Raw genomic sequence first — 26885 nt, forward strand, 5'->3', positions numbered from 1 at the left:
GAGCTGCTCATTGGGCTGATGCATCAGTGTATCCATTCAGAATTGAATGATCTATGAAAGGTTTACTCCAGATCCCTAGTGAAAATAAATATGTTAAGATATATTTGGAATACATTTTTTTCATGCTAACTTGATTACAATTACAGTTACATGATTATGGACTAATAACAGCCTGCAATCATACTTTTCTATATACTTAAGGTCTGCTAACTGTGTAGTCCAACTAAAGACACACTGAAGTATATCTGATTGTGTTCAACTAAAGAAACACTGAAGTATATCTGATTGTGTTCAACTAAAGACACACTGAAGTATATCTGATTGTGTTCAACTAAAGACACACTGAAGTATATCTGATTGTGTTCAACTAAAGACACACTGAAGTATATCTGATTGTGTTCAACTAAAGACACACTGAAGTATATCTGATGTGTTCAACTAAAGACACACTGAAGTATATCTGATTGTGTTCAACTAAAGACACACTGAAGTATATCAGATTGTGTTCAACTAAAGACACACTGAAGTATATCTGATTGTGTTCAACTAAAGACACACTGAAGTATATCTGATTGTGTTCAACTAAAGACACACTGAAGTATATCTGATTGTGTTCAACTAAAGACACACTGAAGTATATCAGATTGTGTTCAACTAAAGACACACTGAAGTATATCTGATTGTGTTCAACTAAAGACACACTGAAGTATATCAGATTGTGTTCAACTAAAGACACACTGAAGTATATCAGATTGTGTTCAACTAAAGACACACTGAAGTATATCAGATTGTGTTCAACTAAAGACACACTGAAGTATATCAGATTGTGTTCAACTAAAGACACACTGAAGTATATCTGATTGTGTTCAACTAAAGACACACTGAAGTATATCTGATTGTGTTCAACTAAAGACACACTGAAGTATATCAGATTGTGTTCAACTAAAGACACACTGAAGTATATCTGATTGTGTTCAACTAAAGACACACTGAAGTATATCAGATTGTGTTCAACTAAAGACACACTGAAGTATATCTGATTGTGTTCAACTAAAGACACACTGAAGTATATCTGATTGTGTTCAACTAAAGACACACTGAAGTATATCAGATTGTGTTCAACTAAAGACACACTGAAGTATATCTGATTGTGTTCAACTAAAGACACACTGAAGTATATCAGATTGTGTTCAACTAAAGACACACTGAAGTATATCTGATTGTGTTCAACTAAAGAAACACTGAAGTATATCTGATTGTGTTCAACTAAAGACACACTGAAGTATATCTGATTGTGTTCAACTAAAGACACACTGAAGTATATCTGATTGTGTTCAACTAAAGACACACTGAAGTATATCTGATGTGTTCAACTAAAGACACACTGAAGTATATCTGATTGTGTTCAACTAAAGACACACTGAAGTATATCTGATTGTGTTCAACTAAAGACACACTGAAGTATATCAGATTGTGTTCAACTAAAGACACACTGAAGTATATCTGATTGTGTTCAACTAAAGACACACTGAAGTATATCTGATGTGTTCAACTAAAGACACACTGAAGTATATCTGATTGTGTTCAACTAAAGACACACTGAAGTATATCAGATTGTGTTCAACTAAAGACACACTGAAGTATATCAGATTGTGTTCAACTAAAGACACACTGAAGTATATCTGATTGTGTTCAACTAAAGACACACTGAAGTATATCTGATGTGTTCAACTAAAGACACACTGAAGTATATCTGATTGTGTTCAACTAAAGACACACTGAAGTATATCAGATTGTGTTCAACTAAAGACACACTGAAGTATATCTGATTGTGTTCAACTAAAGACACACTGAAGTATATCTGATTGTGTTCAACTAAAGACACACTGAAGTATATCTGATTGTGTTCAACTAAAGACACACTGAAGTATATCAGATTGTGTTCAACTAAAGACACACTGAAGTATATCTGATTGTGTTCAACTAAAGACACACTGAAGTATATCAGATTGTGTTCAACTAAAGACACACTGAAGTATATCAGATTGTGTTCAACTAAAGACACACTGAAGTATATCAGATTGTGTTCAACTAAAGACACACTGAAGTATATCAGATTGTGTTCAACTAAAGACACACTGAAGTATATCTGATTGTGTTCAACTAAAGACACACTGAAGTATATCTGATTGTGTTCAACTAAAGACACACTGAAGTATATCTGATTGTGTTCAACTAAAGACACACTGAAGTATATCAGATTGTGTTCAACTAAAGACACACTGAAGTATATCTGATTGTGTTCAACTAAAGACACACTGAAGTATATCAGATTGTGTTCAACTAAAGACACACTGAAGTATATCTGATTGTGTTCAACTAAAGACACACTGAAGTATATCTGATTGTGTTCAACTAAAGACACACTGAAGTATATCTGATGTGTTCAACTAAAGACACACTGAAGTATATCTGATTGTGTTCAACTAAAGACACACTGAAGTATATCTGATTGTGTTCAACTAAAGACACACTGAAGTATATCTGATGTGTTCAACTAAAGACACACTGAAGTATATCTGATTGTGTTCAACTAAAGACACACTGAAGTATATCAGATTGTGTTCAACTAAAGACACACTGAAGTATATCAGATTGTGTTCAACTAAAGAAACACTGAAGTATATCTGATTGTGTTCAACTAAAGAAACACTGAAGTATATCTGATTGTGTTCAACTAAAGAAACACTGAAGTATATCTGATTGTGTTCAACTAAAGACACACTGAAGTATATCAGATTGTGTTCAACTAAAGACACACTGAAGTATATCAGATTGTGTTCAACTAAAGAAACACTGAAGTATATCTGATTGTGTTCAACTAAAGACACACTGAAGTATATCTGATGTGTTCAACTAAAGACACACTGAAGTATATCAGATTGTGTTCAACTAAAGACACACTGAAGTATATCTGATTGTGTTCAACTAAAGACACACTGAAGTATATCAGATTGTGTTCAACTAAAGACACACTGAAGTATATCTGATTGTGTTCAACTAAAGAAACACTGAAGTATATCTGATGTGTTCAACTAAAGACACACTGAAGTATATCAGATTGTGTTCAACTAAAGACACACTGAAGTATATCTGATTGTGTTCAACTAAAGAAACACTGAAGTATATCTGATTGTGTTCAACTAAAGACACACTGAAGTATATCTGATGTGTTCAACTAAAGACACACTGAAGTATATCAGATTGTGTTCAACTAAAGACACACTGAAGTATATCTGATTGTGTTCAACTAAAGACACACTGAAGTATATCAGATTGTGTTCAACTAAAGACACACTGAAGTATATCAGATTGTGTTCAACTAAAGACACACTGAAGTATATCTGATGTGTTCAACTAAAGACACACTGAAGTATATCAGATTGTGTTCAACTAAAGACACACTGAAGTATATCTGATTGTGTTCAACTAAAGACACACTGAAGTATATCAGATTGTGTTCAACTAAAGACACACTGAAGTATATCTGATTGTGTTCAACTAAAGAAACACTGAAGTATATCTGATTGTGTTCAACTAAAGACACACTGAAGTATATCAGATTGTGTTCAACTAAAGACACACTGAAGTATATCAGATTGTGTTCAACTAAAGACACACTGAAGTATATCAGATTGTGTTCAACTAAAGAAACACTGAAGTATATCTGATTGTGTTCAACTAAAGAAACACTGAAGTATATCTGATTGTGTTCAACTAAAGAAACACTGAAGTATATCTGATTGTGTTCAACTAAAGACACACTGAAGTATATCTGATTGTGTTCAACTAAAGACACACTGAAGTATATCAGATTGTGTTCAACTAAAGACACACTGAAGTATATCAGATTGTGTTCAACTAAAGACACACTGAAGTATATCAGATTGTGTTCAACTAAAGACACACTGAAGTATATCTGATTGTGTTCAACTAAAGAAACACTGAAGTATATCTGATTGTGTTCAACTAAAGACACACTGAAGTATATCTGATTGTGTTCAACTAAAGACACACTGAAGTATATCAGATTGTGTTCAACTAAAGACACACTGAAGTATATCAGATTGTGTTCAACTAAAGACACACTGAAGTATATCAGATTGTGTTCAACTAAAGAAACACTGAAGTATATCTGATTGTGTTCAACTAAAGAAACACTGAAGTATATCTGATTGTGTTCAACTAAAGAAACACTGAAGTATATCTGATTGTGTTCAACTAAAGAAACACTGAAGTATATCTGATTGTGTTCAACTAAAGACACACTGAAGTATATCAGATTGTGTTCAACTAAAGACACACTGAAGTATATCAGATTGTGTTCAACTAAAGACACACTGAAGTATATCTGATGTGTTCAACTAAAGACACACTGAAGTATATCAGATTGTGTTCAACTAAAGACACACTGAAGTATATCTGATTGTGTTCAACTAAAGACACACTGAAGTATATCAGATTGTGTTCAACTAAAGACACACTGAAGTATATCAGATTGTGTTCAACTAAAGACACACTGAAGTATATCTGATTGTGTTCAACTAAAGACACACTGAAGTATATCAGATTGTGTTCAACTAAAGACACACTGAAGTATATCAGATTGTGTTCAACTAAAGACACACTGAAGTATATCTGATTGTGTTCAACTAAAGAAACACTGAAGTATATCTGATTGTGTTCAACTAAAGAAACACTGAAGTATATCTGATTGTGTTCAACTAAAGACACACTGAAGTATATCTGATTGTGTTCAACTAAAGACACACTGAAGTATATCTGATTGTGTTCAACTAAAGACACACTGAAGTATATCAGATTGTGTTCAACTAAAGACACACTGAAGTATATCAGATTGTGTTCAACTAAAGACACACTGAAGTATATCTGATTGTGTTCAACTAAAGACACACTGAAGTATATCAGATTGTGTTCAACTAAAGACACACTGAAGTATATCTGATTGTGTTCAACTAAAGACACACTGAAGTATATCTGATTGTGTTCAACTAAAGACACACTGAAGTATATCTGATTGTGTTCAACTAAAGACACACTGAAGTATATCTGATTGTGTTCAACTAAAGACACACTGAAGTATATCTGATTGTGTTCAACTAAAGACACACTGAAGTATATCAGATTGTGTTCAACTAAAGACACACTGAAGTATATCTGATTGTGTTCAACTAAAGAAACACTGAAGTATATCTGATTGTGTTCAACTAAAGAAACACTGAAGTATATCTGATTGTGTTCAACTAAAGACACACTGAAGTATATCTGATTGTGTTCAACTAAAGACACACTGAAGTATATCTGATTGTGTTCAACTAAAGACACACTGAAGTATATCAGATTGTGTTCAACTAAAGACACACTGAAGTATATCAGATTGTGTTCAACTAAAGACACACTGAAGTATATCTGATTGTGTTCAACTAAAGACACACTGAAGTATATCAGATTGTGTTCAACTAAAGACACACTGAAGTATATCTGATTGTGTTCAACTAAAGACACACTGAAGTATATCTGATTGTGTTCAACTAAAGACACACTGAAGTATATCTGATGTGTTCAATTAAAGACACACTGAAGTATATCAGATGTGTTCAACTAAAGACACACTGAAGTATATCAGATTGTGTTCAACTAAAGACACACTGAAGTATATCTGATTGTGTTCAACTAAAGACACACTGAAGTATATCAGATTGTGTTCAACTAAAGACACACTGAAGTATATCTGATTGTGTTCAACTAAAGACACACTGAAGTATATCAGATTGTGTTCAACTAAAGACACACTGAAGTATATCTGATTGTGTTCAACTAAAGACACACTGAAGTATATCTGATTGTGTTCAACTAAAGACACACTGAAGTATATCTGATTGTGTTCAACTAAAGACACACTGAAGTATATCAGATTGTGTTCAACTAAAGACACACTGAAGTATATCAGATTGTGTTCAACTAAAGACACACTGAAGTATATCTGATTGTGTTCAACTAAAGACACACTGAAGTATATCTGATTGTGTTCAACTAAAGACACACTGAAGTATATCTGATTGTGTTCAACTAAAGACACACTGAAGTATATCAGATTGTGTTCAACTAAAGACACACTGAAGTATATCTGATTGTGTTCAACTAAAGACACACTGAAGTATATCAGATTGTGTTCAACTAAAGACACACTGAAGTATATCTGATTGTGTTCAACTAAAGACACACTGAAGTATATCTGATTGTGTTCAACTAAAGACACACTGAAGTATATCTGATTGTGTTCAACTAAAGACACACTGAAGTATATCTGATGTGTTCAACTAAAGACACACTGAAGTATATCTGATGTGTTCAACTAAAGACACACTGAAGTATATCTGATTGTGTTCAACTAAAGACACACTGAAGTATATCAGATTGTGTTCAACTAAAGACACACTGAAGTATATCAGATTGTGTTCAACTAAAGACACACTGAAGTATATCTGATTGTGTTCAACTAAAGACACACTGAAGTATATCTGATGTGTTCAACTAAAGACACACTGAAGTATATCTGATTGTGTTCAACTAAAGACACACTGAAGTATATCTGATGTGTTCAACTAAAGACACACTGAAGTATATCTGATTGTGTTCAACTAAAGACACACTGAAGTATATCAGATTGTGTTCAACTAAAGACACACTGAAGTATATCTGATGTGTTCAACTAAAGACACACTGAAGTATATCTGATTGTGTTCAAGTGGAACTACTGCTGCTATACTTCAGATATCTTGCATTTAAAGACTGATATTATTCAAAGATCATACGATCCTCATCGATAGTCACATTAAAACACATTTCAGGCTCAATATTAACATATTGTGCACAAGTAGTGGTCCAAATAAAGTATATCAGTAAATATGTTAACAGATTTGAACCATAGTATAAAAAGAGAATGGCATATCTTCCCCCAAATATTCTTCTGAAATATTTCTAACAGATCTATTTCTGCTGATCATTTGACCCAATCCAGTTATGAGAAGCGTTCAAAAGTGTTGTATTACTCTCTTTGTGTAGCTTGAGACTAATTCTAGTTATACTTTCTCTGTTTCCAATACACTATTACATTTCAAAGAAACCACAGGAGAAAGTGTTCTGTGTTCTGTCTAATATATGACAAATATATGAAATCCTTCCTGTGTGTGTGACGCTCAGAAGCGCGTGAGTATCTGACGCGTGTGCGTCGTGACGCCGGATAGGCGGTGCGTCGTGACGCCGGATAGGCGGAGCCTCTGACGTCAGTGCGCGATATCGTTCCGCGGGCGGGAGATCGGCGCGGCCTTTTCCTCGCAACAGCGGCTGATGAGGAGCAGCAGAAGCAGTAGCGCGGGAACTGCTCGTCTACGTTGTTAGGCGTGGACGCGACGCAACTCTGACCCGACTCTCCCGTCAGAATGGAGCTGATCACAATCCTCGAAAAAACCGTGTCTCCAGGTCAGTTCCGCGCCTCGGCGCTTCCTCACGCGCGGGATCCAGATCGCGCTAGCGGGCGGTTAGTGCCGCGCAGGCCCCGCGACACGCCTTGCACTCTGCGGGAACACAAACAGCGTTTAACGCTTCTGACTGTCGACGCGAGCCGCCAACGTGTGCATCAGGCGGTAAAGCAACGCAGCGTTCGAAAGCGAGCGTGTGCCGGCCTGCGTGGCGACAAGTCCCTGACGCACACAGATAATGTGATTTCGTTCCTAACATTACTTCTGATAACATTAAACTCTTCGACAGGCGTCCGCGCGCGTGTGGGGCGTCCGCTCGAGCTGCCAAAGTTTAAAACATATTAGCATGCTAGTCAGGAAGTGGCTAGGCGTTAGCACGCTAGCGCTCAGTCATCCCCTGCGATCTTCTCCGAGCTTCAGAGCTGATGTGGGGCGGTGTTGGGCTGTGGCGGGAGAAGTGTTGTCTGATTCTCGGCTGTGCTTGTTTCAGATCGGAATGAGCTGGAGGCGGCGCAGAAGTTTCTGGAGCAGGCGGCCATCGAGAACCTGGTGAGCAGACACTCCTCAGTGTGACCTCTGACCTCTACACTCTCTTGCTCTGTGTGTCCAGGCCTGAACAGAATCAAGGCACCCTCAGCTAAAGCTGTTTTAATGACTTCATAGCAGATTTGGCAAACTGTATGTATAGTTATTGCATCCTCGCTGATTCTGGAGGCGCCCAGTGACGTAAAGACTCTCCATTAGGAATCACTAAAAAGATATGAATTTAGTTCATCACAATCTCATAAAGTTCTGTTCTAATCAATGAAGTTCTCTGCGCTACACTGAATCTGTTTTCTCCATGACAGCTGATCACTTGAGCGGTGACTGATTCTAGTATAAAGGCTCCTCTCTTAAACTGCACCTATTTCTCGCGGCTGGATTAAATCTGCTGTCTGTGCTGGTTTCAGCCCACGTTCCTGGTGGAGCTGTCCAAGGTGTTGGCCAACCCCGGGAACACGCAGGTGGCTCGGGTCGCGGCCGGCCTGCAGGTCAAGAACTCTCTGACCTCCAAGGACCCGGATGTGAAGACACAGCACCAGCAGAGATGGCTGGCCATCGACTCCAGCGCACGCAGAGAGATCAAGAACTACGTAAGCTCAGACACTGGGGTTCTGCCACTGTAGGGTCACTTAGAGACCCAATAAACATTTAATCGTTACATATTAGCTGTGTCAAAACTGGTAAATGTCTGAATATAATATAACTGCTTATAGTCAAACAAGAGTGCATAGATGTCGTGAGTGTGTTTTAACGGCTTGGAGAAATCAGATGTCCTGTTTTAATCAGTCTTCATCATTTTGTTGTCGATTAGTCATATGTAAAATGAGTTAGTTAGCACCTGCAGTGATGCGGTTTGACCAGTGTGGCGCTGTAGCACAAGACTAATTCAGCTCTCCTGATTCAGCTCAAGAGAAAAAGACACAGGGGGGCAGGGTTTCATATTTAATTGAAGCCCCCCTGGGCGTCACCATTGGCTAGCGGACCCCCACCTGCTGTTAGCATCCCATTGACTCCCATTCATTTTGGCGTCACTTTTACAGCGAATAACTTTACATCTGAGGCGTTTAAAGACTCCATTTCTCCATTAATTATTTCTAAAGTTCACAGAAAATGTATGAAAGGCTCCATTACCTTGTATCTTATGGTATGGTCCCGTAGAAGCAGTTTTTGTAAAATAAATAGGCTAACGATTGCGTCATAACCAGCGACTCTCTGTGGCGCAGTAGATAAATTACCGTATGGACAGGAGGAGAAGCGCACAGACAATCTTCTACTGTCTATGAGGCTATCAGGGGACGCGGAGGCATGAAGTCAAGGGAGATAATTAATCAGAAAACTTAGTTTCTGTCTGCGAGGTACGCTCGACCCCAGTAACTGCTGCTTCTAATTGACTTCACTTATCTCCGTTGAATCCAATGGAGTCGCTGTGTTTCTTTTACTGTCTATATTCAGATCACCGACTGAGCGGCGTTTGGTTTCCCCCTGTGATGCCTGGCTAAGCAGAAGCGTGCTATTTGATCAAACAGCCAAGTAAACCGCTACGCTACGTTCAGTATTAAACAAGAGAAGAGATATCTTATTGATATTCTACACGTCTTCACCTTCTGTTTATTTTACAGTTCACCTCAAGAGTTGTCTTTCTGTTATTGAAACAGTAAATATCAGATAAGAAGCAGACCTTAAAACAGGACTATCTGATGATCCAGATCATGCCTTTATTAGAGAGAAGAATATTAACCCTCTCCCTCTAAAGCTTGAATATACAGTGTCGATTACTGCTGAAGCTTTGAAGCTCAGAAACCGTATTTGCTCATTAACTTATTTTCATCACATAGGCTTCTGTTATATTTACTTACTAATATTATGTGTGATATTAATGGTAAACTATGGAGATAATACCAGCGTTTAAATGGAGTTCTCCTCACTTAGTCATATAGTGCCTCTCTCAGTGAATGGGACGCAGATTATACTGACACTAGTAAAATATAGATTTGTCAAATAATGCTCCCAGACTTTCCTTCCTGTGGGGAAACATCACAGACAGAAAGCACAGTAGTTTACTATGAATTAAATTATATTGTGTAACCAAGATGCAAATAATGGGAAAAGAAAAAAACTTATATACAAGCCCCCAAAAAACTCCGGTACTCTTTTGAAACGTCTGATCCTTCAGATGAGAGCGATGATATGCATTTTTACCAGTGTCAAAAACATTATAAAGATCATAAAGTAGACATTGAAATAATTCCTCAACCCTATAAGCCATAGCTTGTCATAAAAGTGTGCTATTGATTGATTGAGAAGCACTTTAACCTGTTACCCAGCATGCCTCATTATGGGACCCACTGCTGAACGTGCTTATGAAGACATCATCGTGGTGTCTTTAGAAGGAGACCCTTAGAGCTTTACTTTTATCAACCGGATTTTTATTTGATATAAAAATAGATGAAATGAGTCCTGGAGCAATCTAGAAAAGTAATGGGTTGAAAGCCACATGCCTCATGAGTTTCTATTTCAAATCTGAAGAAGATATCATGAAAACTGAGACTCCTGCAAATATTTTTATGAGACTATGTCTATACCCCCCAACCCCAAATATAAGAAAATATATTTCCCAACAGTATTGAAGGCTTCTACAAACTATTTATTTTGTAAACATACCACTGCATCGTTGTTTTCAATTATATAATGATTAATTTGAGTTAGAAAAATAAGAATAAAAAGATTTAACTTTGTTTGCCCATTACAGAACTTCCTGAGATTGCTAGAAATGCATCTTTTACAATGAATTATGATGCAAATAACTGCTGATGTGCTGATGGCCACTTATACAGATGGTAATAACACAAATGCAATAATCCTCTCTCTCTATTCATACAGACGCGTTCACTTTATAGCCGTGATCATACAGTGATAGCGAGCTGATTTGCACTCAAACAGATGGTAATCATGCAGATACATTCACATTCAACATAAAACACACTCTCACATATATAAAAACAGTCGAAAATTAAAAAGAAATAAAAAAAACTAATTAAAATACGATCGCTGTAAGCTCCGCCTCCATCAGCTGACAGGTGCGTCAGAGCGCGTCACATGGTCCCTGGAGGGAGCGCCAAATTCAAATAAACTATCTTCCGCGTATCTTTCATCCTTTTTTTCCGGTGGATCGCTTCATTCTGTTTGTGACACTGTACGCTGCAAAACCACGCCGTGTTTTTACTACCAACCAAGATGCAGTTTCCGGCCGTGAGTTATTCCATAACAGACGCAAACAGTTCTGTCGCTGAAGAAATGTAAACAAAGGAATTATGATCCATATTACAACTTTATTGCTTCGTTGGACTAAACGTGCTTCATGAGATGTCGTTCAGTGGACCCTTACCTTCCTAACTAAACCGGGATTTACAGCTGTGGATGTGTTTGACTCGTTATTACGACGGATCTCTTATGTACGGAGTTTTCTTTGCTTATTTTTTTATGTGTACTGCTTGCACAAATGTAGCAAATACAGTCTTTATAAGCTTTCCATTGAGAAACAGCGATCTGTCGTCGATGCTTGTATCTTTATAATGATACATAGTTTGTCAAGATTAAATTAGTCCCATTTAATCTATTCATAATCACTGACACATGTGAGTTTAGGGCGTTCAGGACGAGGGCGTCAGGCTAAGAGGCTAACACAGTCTGAACTAAACACTGTTGATCCCGTTGAACACACAACAGCGCCACCTTGTGACACTGCAACGTGCAGCGCTCGTATTTATTATTTCTTTTTTTTTTTTTTTTTAAATGAAGTTAAGTTTAATAATGAATAGGCTGAATCACTGTTTTTTCATCCCTAAAATATAAGGTGATGTAAAATGATGATGAAGACATTTGTTTTATCATTTCAGGTATTAAAGAGTTATGACAGTACGTTTAAGAAAACTCAAAAGCAAAACTGTTTCCCCATGTATACTGTGTGGCCCGCCCAGGTGGAGTGTGTGTGAAGCAGTGACTGTAGAAGGGTCACTCTCCAGATCAGCAGCGGTCAGTCACGTGTGTGTGTGTGTGCAGGTGCTGCAGACCCTGGGCACAGAGACGTACCGGCCCAGCTCGGCCTCTCAGTGTGTGGCGGGCATCGCCTGCGCAGAGATCCCGGTGAACCAGTGGCCCGAGCTCATCCCTCAGCTGGTGGCCAACGTGACCGACCCCAGCAGCACCGAGCACATGAAGGAGTCCACGCTGGAGGCCATCGGGTACATCTGCCAGGACATCGTGAGTCTCACACACACACACTCGCTGCCGGTGTTTCCTAGCATCGCTCTGACTGACCTGTAAACACTCTGTCAGGACCCCGAGCACCTCCAGGACAACGCTAACCAGATCCTGACCGCCATCATCCAGGGCATGAGGAAGGAGGAGCCCAGCAACAACGTCAAGCTGGCCGCCACCAACGCCCTCCTCAACTCACTGGAGTTCACCAAAGCCAACTTCGACAAGGAGGTACAGCCACGCCCCCTCACCACTACAGCCCTTCAGTGCAGAGCTTAAACCTGACGCTCTCTCTCTCTCTCTCTGCAGACCGAGAGACACTTCATCATGCAGGTGGTGTGTGAGGCCACGCAGTGTCCAGACACCAGGGTGCGTCTCTCTCGCTCACACACGCACGCACACACACACACACACACTCACAGACTCACACACACTCACAGACACAAACACTCACTCTTTCACACACACTCACAGACACACACACTCACTCTCACACACACACAAACACACTCTCTCACACACACTCACAGACACACACACTCACTCTCACACACACACACTCTCACACACACACACTCTCACAGACACACACACACTCACTGAAGGTCTCTGCTGCAGTCACGAGTGTGTGCTTCTGTCCTGCTGCAGGTGAGAGTGGCTGCTCTCACACACACACACACACACACACACGAGTGATGACTGTGCTTCTGTCCTGCAGGTGAGAGTGGCTGCTCTCACAGACACACTCACTCTCTCTCTCACACACACACTCTCTCTCACACACACACACACACTCACAGACACACTCTCTCTCTCACACACACACACTCACAGACATACTCTCTCTCTCACACACAGACACACGAGTGACGAGTGTGTGCTTCTGTCCTGCAGGTGAGAGTGGCTGCTCTCACAGACACACACTCTCTCTCACACACACACACACACTCACAGACACACACTCTCTCTCTCTCTCTCTCACACACACACACAGACACACGAGTGACGAGTGTGTGCTTCTGTCCTGCAGGTGAGAGTGGCTGCGCTGCAGAACCTGGTGAAGATCATGTCTCTGTATTATCAGTACATGGAGACGTACATGGGCCCGGCGCTGTTCGCTGTAAGTCCTCACTCCTCAAACTAACCCCTTCCTGCTGGACCCAAATATAAGGACACAGATTCAGTAGCCATGTTTTATAGGGAGAGTGGAAACCTAATGCTAATAGTTATGCATTTAGCAGACGCTTTTATTCAGGCTAATGTTTCTGATGTGTGGATCCAGGGGTCAGTTGCTGGCTACATGTCTAAACAGCAGCTGCCAAGGGTTAGTGTTATCAAAACACTAACGCTTTACATAGAGGCTTTGTGCTAGAAATATGACCATTATTTAGTGTATGAGATACTGCTACTGCTGAAAACATCAAGAACACTTGACCTTTTACAGAAATAAAGCACTATTTCTTCCATGTTTAAATTCCATTAAGACAAATTAAATTTGGGTAACTTGTTTTTCATAATATTTCTTGTAGAAGAACTTTAAACACAAGTGTAAGTGAGTATCAAGAATGGCATTGGTTTTATGTTAGTTAGCATGTGTTAGTGTGCTGCTTCGGTACGGAGAGACGTGGATGTTGACTGGTATCAGTACTGTGAACATCCTCTCTCTTCCCAATACAGATCACGATCGAGGCCATGAAGAGTGACATCGACGAGGTGGCCTTACAGGGAATCGAGTTCTGGTCTAACGTCTGTGATGAGGAGATGGATCTGGCCATTGAAGCCACTGAGGTGAGCATGATCGGTCTCCGTCTGCTGCTCTGCTAGCGCTCTCGTTCCTGATCCACCGTCTTCTGTCCTCAGGCCTCGGAGCAGGGACGTCCTCCAGAGCACACCAGCAAGTTCTACGCTAAAGGAGCTCTGCAGTACCTGGTGCCCATCCTGACACAGACGCTCACCAAACAGGTAAAGCTGGGATGATCCTGTGTGTGTGTGAGAGCAGAACCGATCTAAACCGTGACGTGCTGTACAGGTGTAGACAGAGCCAGCAGGTCACGTAGAAACTGAGCTTTAGGTGCAGCAAGCAGTTCAGTGACTGTTCAAGACATCACAGCCGTGATACACAGCTTTATTAGGAACAGGAAACTGCTTCTACATCTTTAACTTTGATTAAATCCATGAACTGACCATGAACCATAGTTGGTCTCGAAGGCCACATTCAGACAGGAAAAAGTTGACCTGGGGTTTGGTTTGGGCTGGAGAATGAGCGTATCCTCTGGACTGAGAGCCGTGTGTATGAAGTGAAGGTGTGCTGTGTGCAGGATGAGAACGACGACGATGACGACTGGAACCCGTGTAAGGCTGCAGGTGTGTGTCTGATGCTGCTGGCCACGTGCTGCGAGGACGACGTGGTGCCACACGTGCTGCCCTTCATCAAAGAGCACATCAAGCACCCAGACTGGCGCTACCGCGACGCCTCCGTCATGGCCTTCGGCTCCATCCTGGAGGGCCCCGAGCTCAGCCAGCTGAAGCCCCTGGTGATCCAGGTGAGGGCGGGCCCTGGGGTGTGTGTGTGTGTGTGTGTGTGTGTGTGTGTGTGTGACGCCCGTCTCTCTCTCTCTCGGCAGGCCATGCCCACCCTCATCGAGCTGATGAAGGACCCCAGTGTGGTGGTGAGGGACACCACGGCCTGGACGCTGGGACGCATCTGTGATCTGCTGCCCGAGGCGGCCATCAACGAGGTGTATCTGGCCCCTCTGCTGCAGTGCCTGATCGAGGGCCTCGGGGCCGAACCGCGCGTGGCCTCCAACGTCTGCTGGGTATGACCCCGCTCTCTCTGCCGGCACATCACTCTCCTGAAGAGAAGACCTGTCTGTGTAGGAGTTGTTGGAGTAGTTGAACAGAGTGGGCACTGAATGTCATGCATCTTTGAGTTCTTCAGTGTTGGTGCAGAATACATGGTTTGGTGTATTAGACTGTCGTGTGTGTGTGTAGTGGTCAGACAGCTGATGCGATCAGTCAGCGTGCTGTGCTAGCAGACTCACAGATGCTGTTTGCAGGCCTTCTCCAGTCTGGCTGAAGCAGCGTACGAGGCCACAGACGCTGCTGATGATGAGGAAGAGCCCAGCACATACTGCCTGTCCTCCTCCTTCGAGCTCATCGTCCAGAAGCTGCTGGAGACCACAGACAGGTACGCCAGCCTAAAGGATACTGCCCCCAAAAATCTGTCCTGTCATGAATGAGTCGCTCTCATGTCGTCCCAAAGCTGTCAGATCTTGGTTCATCTTCAGAACACCAATGAAGATGTGACCCTCCACAGACCTCCAGTGTGGTTCATGTTTGGGGGTGCACACATGAACATGAGCTGCAGAAACAGTGCTGTTTACACGTGTATGTGTGTGCTGTGATCATACACACTATAAAACATGAACAGTGTCCGTGATGTCACACGTAGGTTTACAGGCTTAAAGTAGGCGGAGCGTTTCTCTTGGATAATCGAAAATGGGCAGAGAGGCGGGAGCTGGTTGCTGAAGCCACGCCCACCCAGCAATCCACCTGTCACTCAAGTGGCCATACCTTTAATTATGCACAACTTTTATGTCTTCATATAATTTAAACGAATGAGTCATATCACCCCCAAATATCTATTTAGACCAAAATAATTTTTTGTACCAGCTTTTTTGTTTTCCTGCTGTAAAGTTGGGCATTTTAAGATGAGGAGTCTATGGGACTGTTAATACACACTGCAGACGGACGCTGTGAAGCAGGTGTTATAGTGTGACACCAGAGCACTGCTGTGTGTGCTCCTGTCTGTGGTGTACCCTCAGCACGCCTCAGTCGCTGCAGAAGTGATGAAACGGCGTAACGTTCGCTCCCAGCGCTGAGGAATTAAATACACCGGCATGGCAGTATATTCACAATTAACATCGTAACCAAAATATACACCCAGCACTGACTGGTAGGAAGCTTTTTAGCTGATTATGATCAATATGCATAATAGTGACTGTAAAGTGTTAATAAAATCCAGATTCTGTTCAGAAAGCACTAGAGCGTGTACAGAATGTTCTTCAGTTTTAGATCAGGTGTGTGTCGAAGGCTCTTTCTGTGTAGTAGTGTTTGACACATGAACCTGTAACAGTAAACCTGTTGAGTTGAGCTCTGAAGCAGCGCTCTGCAGGTGAAGGTGATGACTCTCCTCTCTTCCCTGTTAGGCCAGACGGACATCAGAATAACCTGCGCAGTGCAGCGTATGAGGCTCTGATGGAGATCGTGAAGAACAGTGCCAAGGACTGTTACCCTGCGGTGCAGAAGACCACGCTGGTGATCATGGAGCGACTGCAGCAGGTCCTGCAGATGGAGGTGAGCACACACCAGCTGCTGTCATGTGTCTAATTACCCAATAACATCTAGTCAAATCATTCCTGCTGCATCTGTAAACCTCTGAGACCTAAAGATGAATTCTTTAGGCCTGGACTACAATGTCTGATTATTTGAATATTCATTGGTGGGTTGGCTTTAATAATCTTTTATTTTATAGCTGGCATCCCCTGAGAAACAGTGTTCATTCACGCTTGACTCTAGCTGCTTGTGTAGTACTGGGCTACAAACCGTTCAGTAGCTCAGCCCAATCATAACTGTCTTCAGTGAGAGTATTGCTCTTAGCAGACCTGTGTGTTTTACATCACTAGTGTGTGTTCTCAGCTTCAGGACAGCTCCGTCACAGTATCAGACTGTACTGAGAAACCCTCGAGCGTCCCTGTGTTCAGTGTCTTGTGTCTGATCTGTGTGTGACTGGAACTGAACTCTGTGTGTTCTTCAGTCTCACATCCAGAGCACCTCAGACAGGATCCAGTTCAACGACCTGCAGTCCCTGCTGTGTGCCACCCTGCAGGTGTGTGTGTGTGTGTGTGAGCGAGGGTGATGGGGTCTGTCTGTGTGTGTGTGTGTGTGTGTGTGAGAGGGTGTGTGTGTGAGAGTGAGGGTGTGTGTGTCTGAGTGTGTGAGAGTCAGGGTGTGTGTGTGAGCGAGGGTGTGTGTGTGTCTGTGTGTGTGAGAGTGTGTGTGTGTGTGTGTGTGTCTGTGTGAGCGAGGGTGTGTGTGTGTCTGTCTGTGTGTGTGTGTGTGAGTGAGGGGGTCTGTGTGTGTGTGTGTGTGAGGGGGTGTGTGTGTGTGAGAGTGAGGGTGTGTGTGTCTGTGTGTGTGTGTGAGGGGGTGTGTGTGTGTGAGAGTGAGGGTGTGTGTGTCTGTGTGTGTGAGTGTGTGTGTGTGTGTGTCTGTGTGAGGCGAGGGTGTGTGTCTGTCTGTGTGAGCGAAGGTGTGTGTCTGTCTGTGTGTGTGTGTGTGTGAGGGTGTGTCTGTCTGTGTGTGTGTGTGAGTGAGGGGGTCTGTGTGTGTGAGTGAGGGTGTGTCTCTCTCTCTGTGTGTGTGTGTGTGTGTGTTAGAGTGTCTGTGTGTGTGAGTGATGGGGTCTGTGTGTGTGAGAGAGTGAGGGTGTGTGTCTCTCTGTGTGTGTGTGTGTGTGTGTGTCTGTGTGTGAGAGTGAGGGTGTGTGTCTCTCTGTGTGTGTGTGTGAGAGTGTCTGTGTGTGTGAGTGAGGGGGTCTGTGTGTGTGAGAGTGAGGGTGTGTGTCTCTCTGTGTGTGTGTGTGTGTGTGTGAGAGTGAGGGTGTGTGTCTCTCTCTGTGTGTGTGTGTGTGTGTGTGTGTGTGTGTGTGTGTGTGTCCTCGCCTCACCTCACCTCCCGTCTCTCTCTCTCTCTCTCTCTCTCTCTCTCTCTCTCTCTCTCTCTCCTCTCAGAACGTGCTGAGGAAGGTGCAGCACCAGGACGCTCTGCAGATCTCAGACGTGGTGATGGCGTCTCTGCTGCGCATGTTTCAGAGCACCGCTGGCTCCGGAGGCGTTCAGGAGGACGCTCTGATGGCCGTCAGCACTCTGGTGGAAGGTGAGGGTCGTGCTGCTGTGAACACGGAGCGCTGGACTGCGTCAGCTAGCTGTCAGTCTCAACCGTGGATCACAGTATCATGTGCAAATGAAGCAGAACTGACTGATAATCTCTCAGAACAAAGATGAAACGAGCGCTAAACCGGTCCGTGAGATCCAGTGTGAAGCGCTTGGATTCAGTGAAAGACAGCAGTGTGTTGATGTTTGAGAAATACCAAAATATCGTCTGATACATCCACTCTACAGGACCTGTGGGAATACAAGCGCAGTTGGTGTTAGGGGGCTCTTCCTGTTGAATAAGGTTTTATTTAAGCTGCACATGGAAGCATTAGTTTTGTGTGTTGCACACTTAAACATTAATATTGATGTAAAATCTAAATTGTGATTGGTACAAAGCGCCTCATAATGCATGAACATGTACAAGTATAAAATGTCTTATTTGCTGTTTAAAAGTGGAACAGTGTTAACTAGGGCTGTGCGATTAATCGAAATCCTGATTTGAGACGCTGTGATTGCTAACCGCTCAAGCCTGCGATGTAGATGCAGTGTTACTGTTCCTGAACACATGCATGAGTGCAGCCATGTGACCGTCCTACTAACCAATAGAGTGAGCACCTCACCTCAAAACTAAAGACCTACTACAGGGGCAGCTCCATAGTTTGACAAATTACAACTAAAGAAAACACTATGTAACTTAAGCTTTGAAAAGACAATTAATTCACAAGAGCTGTGTCGATCATCTCTCCTTCAGAAGAGCACACACAGCCTGTGTCTCTGAGCGCTTCTCGTACTCGCTCCTCTCTTCCCCACACAGAGCGAATCCTGCGTCACACACCAGGCGTTCACAATAGGGCTGTGCGATATGGACAAAAAAAACCTATCATGATTTTATCAATTGTGCGATTTCGATTTTAATCATGATTTTGTCATAAATGCATTCAGTACAATTTTTAAACATATTTCCAAAAGAAAACTGATGAGAGCTTTATCAAATGTCTCTAGAACAGACAGTACTCCGTCTGCAGAGCGTATACAGTAAGTTATGTGGACGCGGTTCAGAAGCAGCAACGAGAGCGCATTATTGTAACTCGAAAGCACATTAAAATAATGCGCCAGCACGAATCTTTCCACTCGCACCAGTGATGCGCGGGTCAATGCCTACTATATAAATGACAAAGGTTTAATTGCCATTTTTATTTCAAAGGATCCGACCGACAGCGAGCCGAATATCATTCAAAATATTTTTGGATGACTCGTAACCGCGGGCACCCGCTCATTTTGGATCAACCCGCGCATCACTGCCTCGCACACAGATTTCCTTAGCTCTGTTAACTAAACCTGACGCACGTGCTCAGATCATAGACTGTATAAGGCTCAGATACGCTGACTTACAACGTGTCTCCTCTCGCTCAACCTGTGTCCTGTGCACTCACTACTCTCTCTGTGCTCACGCGCAGATATTAAATCTGTTCACACCTTTCCATTTATAACCTTTTCTCATCTTTTTACTGCGTGCAGTGTGAACGTGCTGATCTGTTAACATGGCGCATCACAGACAGTGTGTGAACCTGGGGTTAGGCATATGCCCAGTCTGCTCTCACGCTCCACAGGTGCGCTGCATGCTGATTGGTTCAGATAACATACTGCGGGAGGTCAGGGCTGCGGAAAATCGGCTCCGCCTGTAAAACTGATGTCAATTTAGTCTAACTGCTTGCTAATTTCATTCAACACATTTTCCACTTGTTCTTAAACGGTGTATTTCCTTACATGTAATACTTATAATTGACCAAAGAAATTAGTTTTTATTCATATAAAAAAAAAAATATTTCCAGTGAAATTCATTAATTATACCATTATAATTTTGTCTGCTGAAAAAAAAAAAATATATATATAACCCCTCTCAAAACACAATTTCAGTTTGAAAGTATTTTGTGGTTATAATGGGAAACGATCGGATAAAAGACAGGATTTGTTAAAGCCGTTTACTGAATGACTGACAGCTACTGTTCCTCCTCTCCTTGCCTCTCCAGTTTTGGGCAGTGACTTCCTGAAGTACATGGAAGCGTTCAAGCCTTTCCTGGTGATCGGACTGAAGAACTACGCAGAGTATCAGGTAATGCTGGGCTGAAGCTGGGGATGATGATTGTTCCTCCTGCTGCTCGGAGCTCAGGCAGCTCAGGATTTTACCTCATCACAGAGAAACTGAGTCCTCTTCACCCGGTGTGTGCCGACCCACGGTCACAGGTGGCCACACTGGACTTTGCGGGACTCTACAGCTCATACACTCCTCTGAAACAAGTGACGGTGTGTGTGTGTGTGTGAATGATGGAGCATAATTACCCAGCTGTGTGTGTGTGTGTGTGCAGGTGTGTCTGGCTGCGGTCGGCCTGGTGTGTGATCTGTGTCGAGCGCTGATGGCCAACATCCTTCCTCACTGTGATGAAATCATGCAGCTGCTGCTGGAGAACCTGGGCGTAAGTCTCCGTCTGTACTGTGTGTGTGTGTGTGTGTGTGCTGCTCGACTGATTCACAACCTGTCCTGGCTGAAATATTAAGGTCCTTGCACACACAGTCTGAAGGTTTCATGTTTGTTTGTTTTTCATCATCCTAAAAATTTGGCAGGCACACAAACCTTGCACACGGAGTCCATGCATATTAATTGAGTTGTTTAAAAAAACAAAAAAGCACTAAATGGAGTCTTCAACCAGTGAAGATGATTTTGTTGTCCTCTCGCTTCTTAAAAAGGAAATATGGGGTCCATCTGTTGCTGAGATCTAGAGAGGAAGGAGTTAAGGAGCAGCAGGATGCAGACTTTACTTCAGGATATACAGCCAGACAGGCTTTTCTTTAATTGGACTGCCCAGCTTTTAATGTGACACTCCACCCCAAAAGGAAAATGTTGTCATTAATCTCTTACTCCCATGTCGTTCCAAACCTGTAAAAGCTTTGTTCGTCTTCAGAACACAATTTAAGATATTTTGGATGTAAACCAGAAGCTTGTGACTGTCCCATAGACTGCCAAGTAACTTACACTGTCAGTGTCCAGAAAAGCATGAAAGACTTACTCAGAATAGTCATCTTCCATCAGTGACTCAGCTGTAACGTTATGAAGAGATGAGTTTACTGTTTGTAAGCCAAGAAAACTAAAATAACGTCTTTATTCAACAATTCTTCTCAACTGTGTCTCTCTACTTCACCCTAGCACCATTTTGGAGAATAAGAGCTGTGCGCACAGCATTCACTCTTCTGTGTCATCCAAAATATCTTGAATTGTGTTCTGAAGATGAACAAAGCTTTTACAGGTCGGTCCACATTGAAGTATTGCTCTGGAGATGAGTGATTAATGACCATTTTCATTTTGGGGTGGAGTATCCCTTGAATGTATCAACCCATTTATAGAGTTCATAATTTTGCCAGAAAAAGTTAGAATTATGTTAATGTAAAAAGTCTTGTGTAACTGATAATAAAAATCAAATCGAACGAGATTGACAAGGTGAGCTCCTCTTTTTTTCTAACATGTGAAAATGTCTGACTCTGTGTGCAATGGCCTTGGCGTGTCAGGAGGGGTCAGAGGTTACTGGAGGTCTGCTCTCAGTCATATTAGTGTGTGGCTCTGTAGCACCCTGACTAGGAGCTCTAATACATCTTTGCAGAACGAGAACGTGCACCGGTCTGTGAAGCCCCAGATCCTGTCTGTGTTTGGGGATATTGCTCTGGCCATTGGTGGTGAGTTCAAGAAGTACCTGGACATTGTGCTGGACACTCTGCAGCAGGCCTCGCAGGCTCAGGTGGACAAGGTGAGCAGCACCCCAAATCACTAGTCCGTTCAGCTGAGCTCTAGATGTAGGACTCGGTATGAGAAGTCTGGCCCACGGGGTCACTGATGACATCACTGGGTTGATTCTGGGACCCAGCTGAACATGGTTGTGAATGGTTTAGATACTTATTGGTTTAGTAAATCTTCGTGTTATTGGGTAAAATCTAATTAACCTGATTAATATTCATGAATCCAAAGCTCGCTAATCCGTAGTGTGTTTTATAACGTGCTTATTAGTAGAAATGGGGGTGTTATTATCTTGCTAGTGTTTTCCTTGTTAGTCTGAAAGTGAAGCCTGACTGCTGTCTTGCAGACGGACTATGATATGGTGGACTATCTGAACGAGCTGCGAGAGGGCTGTCTGGAGGCCTACACCGGGATCATCCAGGGCTTGAAGGGAGACCAGGAGAACGTGCACCGTGAGTTCAGCTGCTGCTCGTCTGCTGAGCGTCTGATGCACAGTGTTCCCTGGACTCATGTTAAACCGTGTGTTTCCTCCTCAGCTGATGTGATGCTGGTGCAGCCTCGTGTGGAGTTCATCTTGTCCTTCATTCACCACATCGCTGAGGATGAAGACCGGTCTGACGGAGTGGTGGCCAATGCTGTCGGACTCATAGGGTAAGAACTGCTGCCAAAACAAGTTGTTGTTTGACCAAAGATGTATGTGATTCAGGTGTTTGGGTGTTCAGGTAGGTCTGGTAGTACTCTTTCTTCAGTATGCTGTGTGTCTGCTTATTGGCTGCTGTGTTACTAACATGACTCCAGGTGTTTTCTGCAGATCTCTTCATAGCATGAGCTAGCTTGCTTTAGACCTTGAATAAACCGGTGTATTTACATTTTTCTTGCACTGATAAAATCAGAGGTGTTCGAAGCGTTCAAACATCACTGGATCAGTCTGCTTCAGGAATGAATCCTCACCTGGGGCTGTTGGGCCATTATAGTCTGAGTCAAGTCACAGTTCACACAGATCGTGTCAGGCTGTGGACATGTCATTGGGTTTAGAAGCACTACACTTTCCATTTGTGGCTTAATTATTCTTAAAATGTCAGCTTGTCTTCTGATGTTCTGGGACATACCTGGTCAAGTTGACTCTTTTTCCTCCCCCAAAGTGACCTGTGCACAACCTTTGGCAAAGATGTGATGAAGCTGGTGGAGGTTCGACCCCAGATCAACGATCTTCTGTCTGAAGGCCGGAGGTCCAAGACTAGCAAGACCAAGACCTTAGCCACGTGGGCCACGAAGGAGCTCCGCAAGCTGAAGAGCCAGGCTTGGTATGTGATGCAGCTCACGTAGATCTCACCCTAGAGGTCACGATACACCTTACGGCCTGTTCACACCGGCACAGAGGCAGATTTCTGCATGTGGATCCAGGACCGTGCAGTTTGACTCTCTGACAGTAGGTGGAGCTCTGAAAGAGCACTGTTTGCTGGTTGGCCAGTTTATGACAGAAGATTGAATGACTGTCAGTTCAGATCAGTGCTGTCAGAAGCAGTGCATGAACACACACGCAGAACATCATCTTCCTGTCCTACTCGAATCTTGAATGGCTTTAGTTAAATATGAGAAATCCATTTCCTAAAGAGGCCATTAAACTAGTATTAAAAACATACTGTCTTTATTCCTTCATTGATTTCATAGATTGAATGTGAGTGTAAGATAATATAAAAGTATTTTTGAAAACTAATGTTATGTGGGATTAATCCTGATTAATATCAGAAAAAGTTACTAATTAGTTTGATCTCTTTTTGATTGACCACACTAGTTAAAATATTACTGCTGCGAACAGTCCTGGTGTGAACAGGCCTTGATTGCTCCTAAAATGAATTAGTTGTGAAGCCCGTTTGTTTGCGGGTGAAGTGTCCTCTGTGTTTCTGTGTTCTCCATTGTTTCTTTTGGTTTGTTTTCAGATCACTGGCTGTGGAAATTCTACCAAGAATAATGGAAATCAAACCCACTGAGGTTTCTTCTGTCTTTTACACATAGACGTGAAAGCAGAAGTGACGTGTGCGCTGATGAGTGTCTGAGAATGAGTGAGAGAGAGAGAGAGTGAGAGAGAGACATCACACCACATTCAGAGTTCAATCCAGCAGCTGCCCTCTGACCCCTCTAATGAACTGTTCCTGACCCCCTCATGCTCTCTCTGAGGAGCTAGTGCAGTCTCCATGTCTGCAGAGGTCATCTGTTACACAATCATCTGTCAGAAGATCCAGAAGGAAGTGATGCTGCTGCTGGAGTTTGTAATGGAGTGTGAGTGTGTGAATGAACGGAGGGGGTCGCTGTCTCCACTTCCCCTCTGACTATTTCAACCAATAATAAATAAACATGATCAATATCTGGTTTGCAGATTGCGTGAGATGCACTTATGTAAGCATAGGAGAGCGGCTAGTGGTCAGGGATGGGCAGCACTCGGGCGATCCGGCGCAGAGCGCTCATCCGGCTTTCTCAATCTACATTGCTGCGCTATATTTTTTTTCCCCTTTTAAAAAAAAAAAAAAAAATAGAATTACTAATAAGTAGTAGTTAGTGTGCTAGTGCCCTGGAGAGAGCAGACTCGCCGCTCCAGGTCAGTGTTCACGCAGAGCCATCCATGTTCAGGGCTGCAGGAGTTAAACACTTCCTCCTTTATTCTGCTTCACTTGTCTTGCAGGAAAATGAGTGCCAAATCCATGCGGATACCAGTGGACTTGAGCTTAATGTGTGTGAACACGTAGAAGACGCAAATAAACACGTCAACGATGTCACAATCTGATTTGCATTGATGTGCTTTGGTTGTATTTCTTTTCTTTCTTGCGGCACTTAATTGGAGTCATTCACCAAGCTTTTAAAAAAGAATGAACCGAATCAGACGTTTGTATGAGGTTATATTTTTCCATTGATATGAGAATAAAATCAAATTGAATCTTTCCGGTTGTACTTCTGATGCATTCCCTGTGTAATGCAAACCACCGTCGATTGGTTTGACTTCACCGGATCAGATGGCACTTAATGTTGGTGTTCTGCCGGTGCGGTGGGTGCCTTGCTGGGTGTCTCTTCCCCTCTCTCCACCTGTGTGTGGGTCATGTTGATGTTCAGACCTGAACTAATGAGGGCCAGTCCATGCTGCAAGAGCTGTTAGCCCACAACAGACGAATCTGCCTTGACTAGAACCATTGTGGTTTATAAACTCAGTGATGATTCTATGGTGTTTTTATCAAGTAGATTAAAGGCACAGTTTTTGCATGACTGGTATTAAATAAAAGAACCTAATGTGAAACTGCTGCGGTGTACTTGTTGATGGACTTCACATTTGCAATGTGTGCATAATACAGATTGTGAACTCTCAAGCCACTTGATGCTTTTATAAGTCGTTTAAAGTCAATAAATGAGCGACTTCATGCTGATGTTTTCGGTTCTTCATTGCCTGCTGCCTGTTTAAATGAAATGTTCAACCAAGGTCTTGATAAACATTAGGGGAAGCTTTGCAAAACGTTGTTGTCTTTTGTTTTGATGATAATTTTAAAAAAAAATCTGTCATGAATAATACCAGAGTAAACGTGTAGAAAGACTTAAAAGACAAATTGACCCCTTGCTAAGCCCCTCCCTCTTTAGTTACTGTTGCTACGCCTGGCACATCTATTACAGTATGTTTGCACCAGTGTCAGACATTCTCAAGGAGATGATTAGTCATTTTGGCCAGAAGGTGAAATATCTGAGAGACCAAGACAAAATAAAAAGAACAGCAGGGTGCAACATAATATGCAACCAATTAGAAAATAATTTCTTCAGAATTAAAGATAATCCTATAGGTCCGGTTGCAAGCAGCTACCTCATACGCTGACCATTCAACTAGGAAACACAAATTGAGGAAGAGCCATGTTCATGCACAGCAGGGTAAGTGATTTCCCAGAAGGGAAAATTGAAAATAATCTAATAATTATAAATCAAACAGTTTATCCATAAATCAGTGGAATAAACAAGCCATTAGCCTGACCACTTTGCAATGATAACTTCTGCTTGTATTTTTAGCGTGCCAAACTACTTCTCACACGTCAGGAAGTGGGTAAGTTGAAAATTAGGTTTATGGTTATAGTTATGGGATTTGGCAGATGCTTTTGTCCAAAGTGAAAAACAAAAGGTTTTTGTTAATCCTGTCGACACACTGCTTGATACATGCCCGGCATTTCTCTCCTTGGTTTTTAGGTTTCGGGAAGGGAAAAAATTCCACCAGCCCCTCCAAACTTTTAGGATACTGGGTATCAGATTTGCACAATCCATAAGCACAACGCTTCGATCTGGATACAGTCTGGATCTGGTGGCTATGGTGACCTCGGAATAAGAGAGAAACAGACTAATATTAGCGTAGATGCCATTCTTCTAATGATGTAGCAAGTACATCGGGTGTTATGTGAAGTGTTCCTGGTTCCGGTTTACCTAATTAATGCAGTTTAAAAATCCTTTAACAGATTTGGATATTAAAAGCATATTAGTATGTTATGTGTAAGCCAGGTTAAAGAGATGGGTCTTTAATCTAGATTTAAACTGCAAGAGTGTGTCTGCCTCCCGAACAATGTTAGGTAGGTTATTCCAGAGTTTAGGCGCCAAATAGGAAAAGGATCTGCCGCCCGCAGTTGATTTTGATATTCTAGGTATTATCAAATTGCCTGAGTTTTGAGAATGTAGCGGACGTAGAGGAGTATAATGTAAAAGGAGCTCATTCAAATACTGAGGTGCTAAACCATTCAGGGCTTTATAAGTAATAAGCAATATTTTAAAATCTATACGATGTTTGAT

General features: G+C 42.3%; 1 protein-coding gene and 1 non-coding gene across 2 annotated transcripts; both read left to right on the forward strand.

Annotated features, from left to right (window-relative positions):
• The first annotated feature begins 7336 nt into the window (after nucleotides 1-7336).
• LOC127979189 (importin subunit beta-1) lies at nucleotides 7337-25495 on the forward strand. The gene is made up of 22 exons (XM_052584457.1): nucleotides 7337-7563; nucleotides 8053-8111; nucleotides 8513-8695; nucleotides 12165-12365; nucleotides 12441-12593; nucleotides 12672-12731; nucleotides 13393-13482; nucleotides 14040-14150; nucleotides 14223-14324; nucleotides 14681-14905; nucleotides 14987-15178; nucleotides 15419-15549; nucleotides 16571-16718; nucleotides 17179-17250; nucleotides 18155-18299; nucleotides 20329-20411; nucleotides 20665-20772; nucleotides 21952-22095; nucleotides 22429-22534; nucleotides 22619-22733; nucleotides 23225-23386; nucleotides 24023-25495. Coding segments are annotated over exons 1-22 (2631 nt in total). The 5' UTR covers nucleotides 7337-7523; the 3' UTR covers nucleotides 24024-25495.
• On the forward strand, nucleotides 20436-20576 carry LOC127981087 (small nucleolar RNA SNORA79). Its single transcript, XR_008160068.1, has one exon. It is a non-coding gene; the product is annotated as a small nucleolar RNA SNORA79 (small nucleolar RNA).
• Nucleotides 25496-26885: the final 1390 nt, after the last annotated feature.

The sequence above is a fragment of the Carassius gibelio genome, chromosome B19 (assembly GCF_023724105.1).
Source record: "Carassius gibelio isolate Cgi1373 ecotype wild population from Czech Republic chromosome B19, carGib1.2-hapl.c, whole genome shotgun sequence".
NCBI lineage: Eukaryota > Metazoa > Chordata > Actinopteri > Cypriniformes > Cyprinidae > Carassius > Carassius gibelio.

Bases quoted from the DNA above. Each gene is read 5' to 3' on its own strand.
- LOC127979189 (XM_052584457.1), top strand. From the start codon at position 7,524: ATGGAGCTGATCACAATCCTCGAAAAAACCGTGTCTCCAG. The intron at 12,594-12,671 runs GTACAGCCACGC...CTCTCTCTGCAG, and splicing joins AAGCCAACTTCGACAAGGAG to ACCGAGAGACACTTCATCAT. The intron at 14,906-14,986 runs GTGAGGGCGGGC...CTCTCTCGGCAG, and splicing joins TGAAGCCCCTGGTGATCCAG to GCCATGCCCACCCTCATCGA.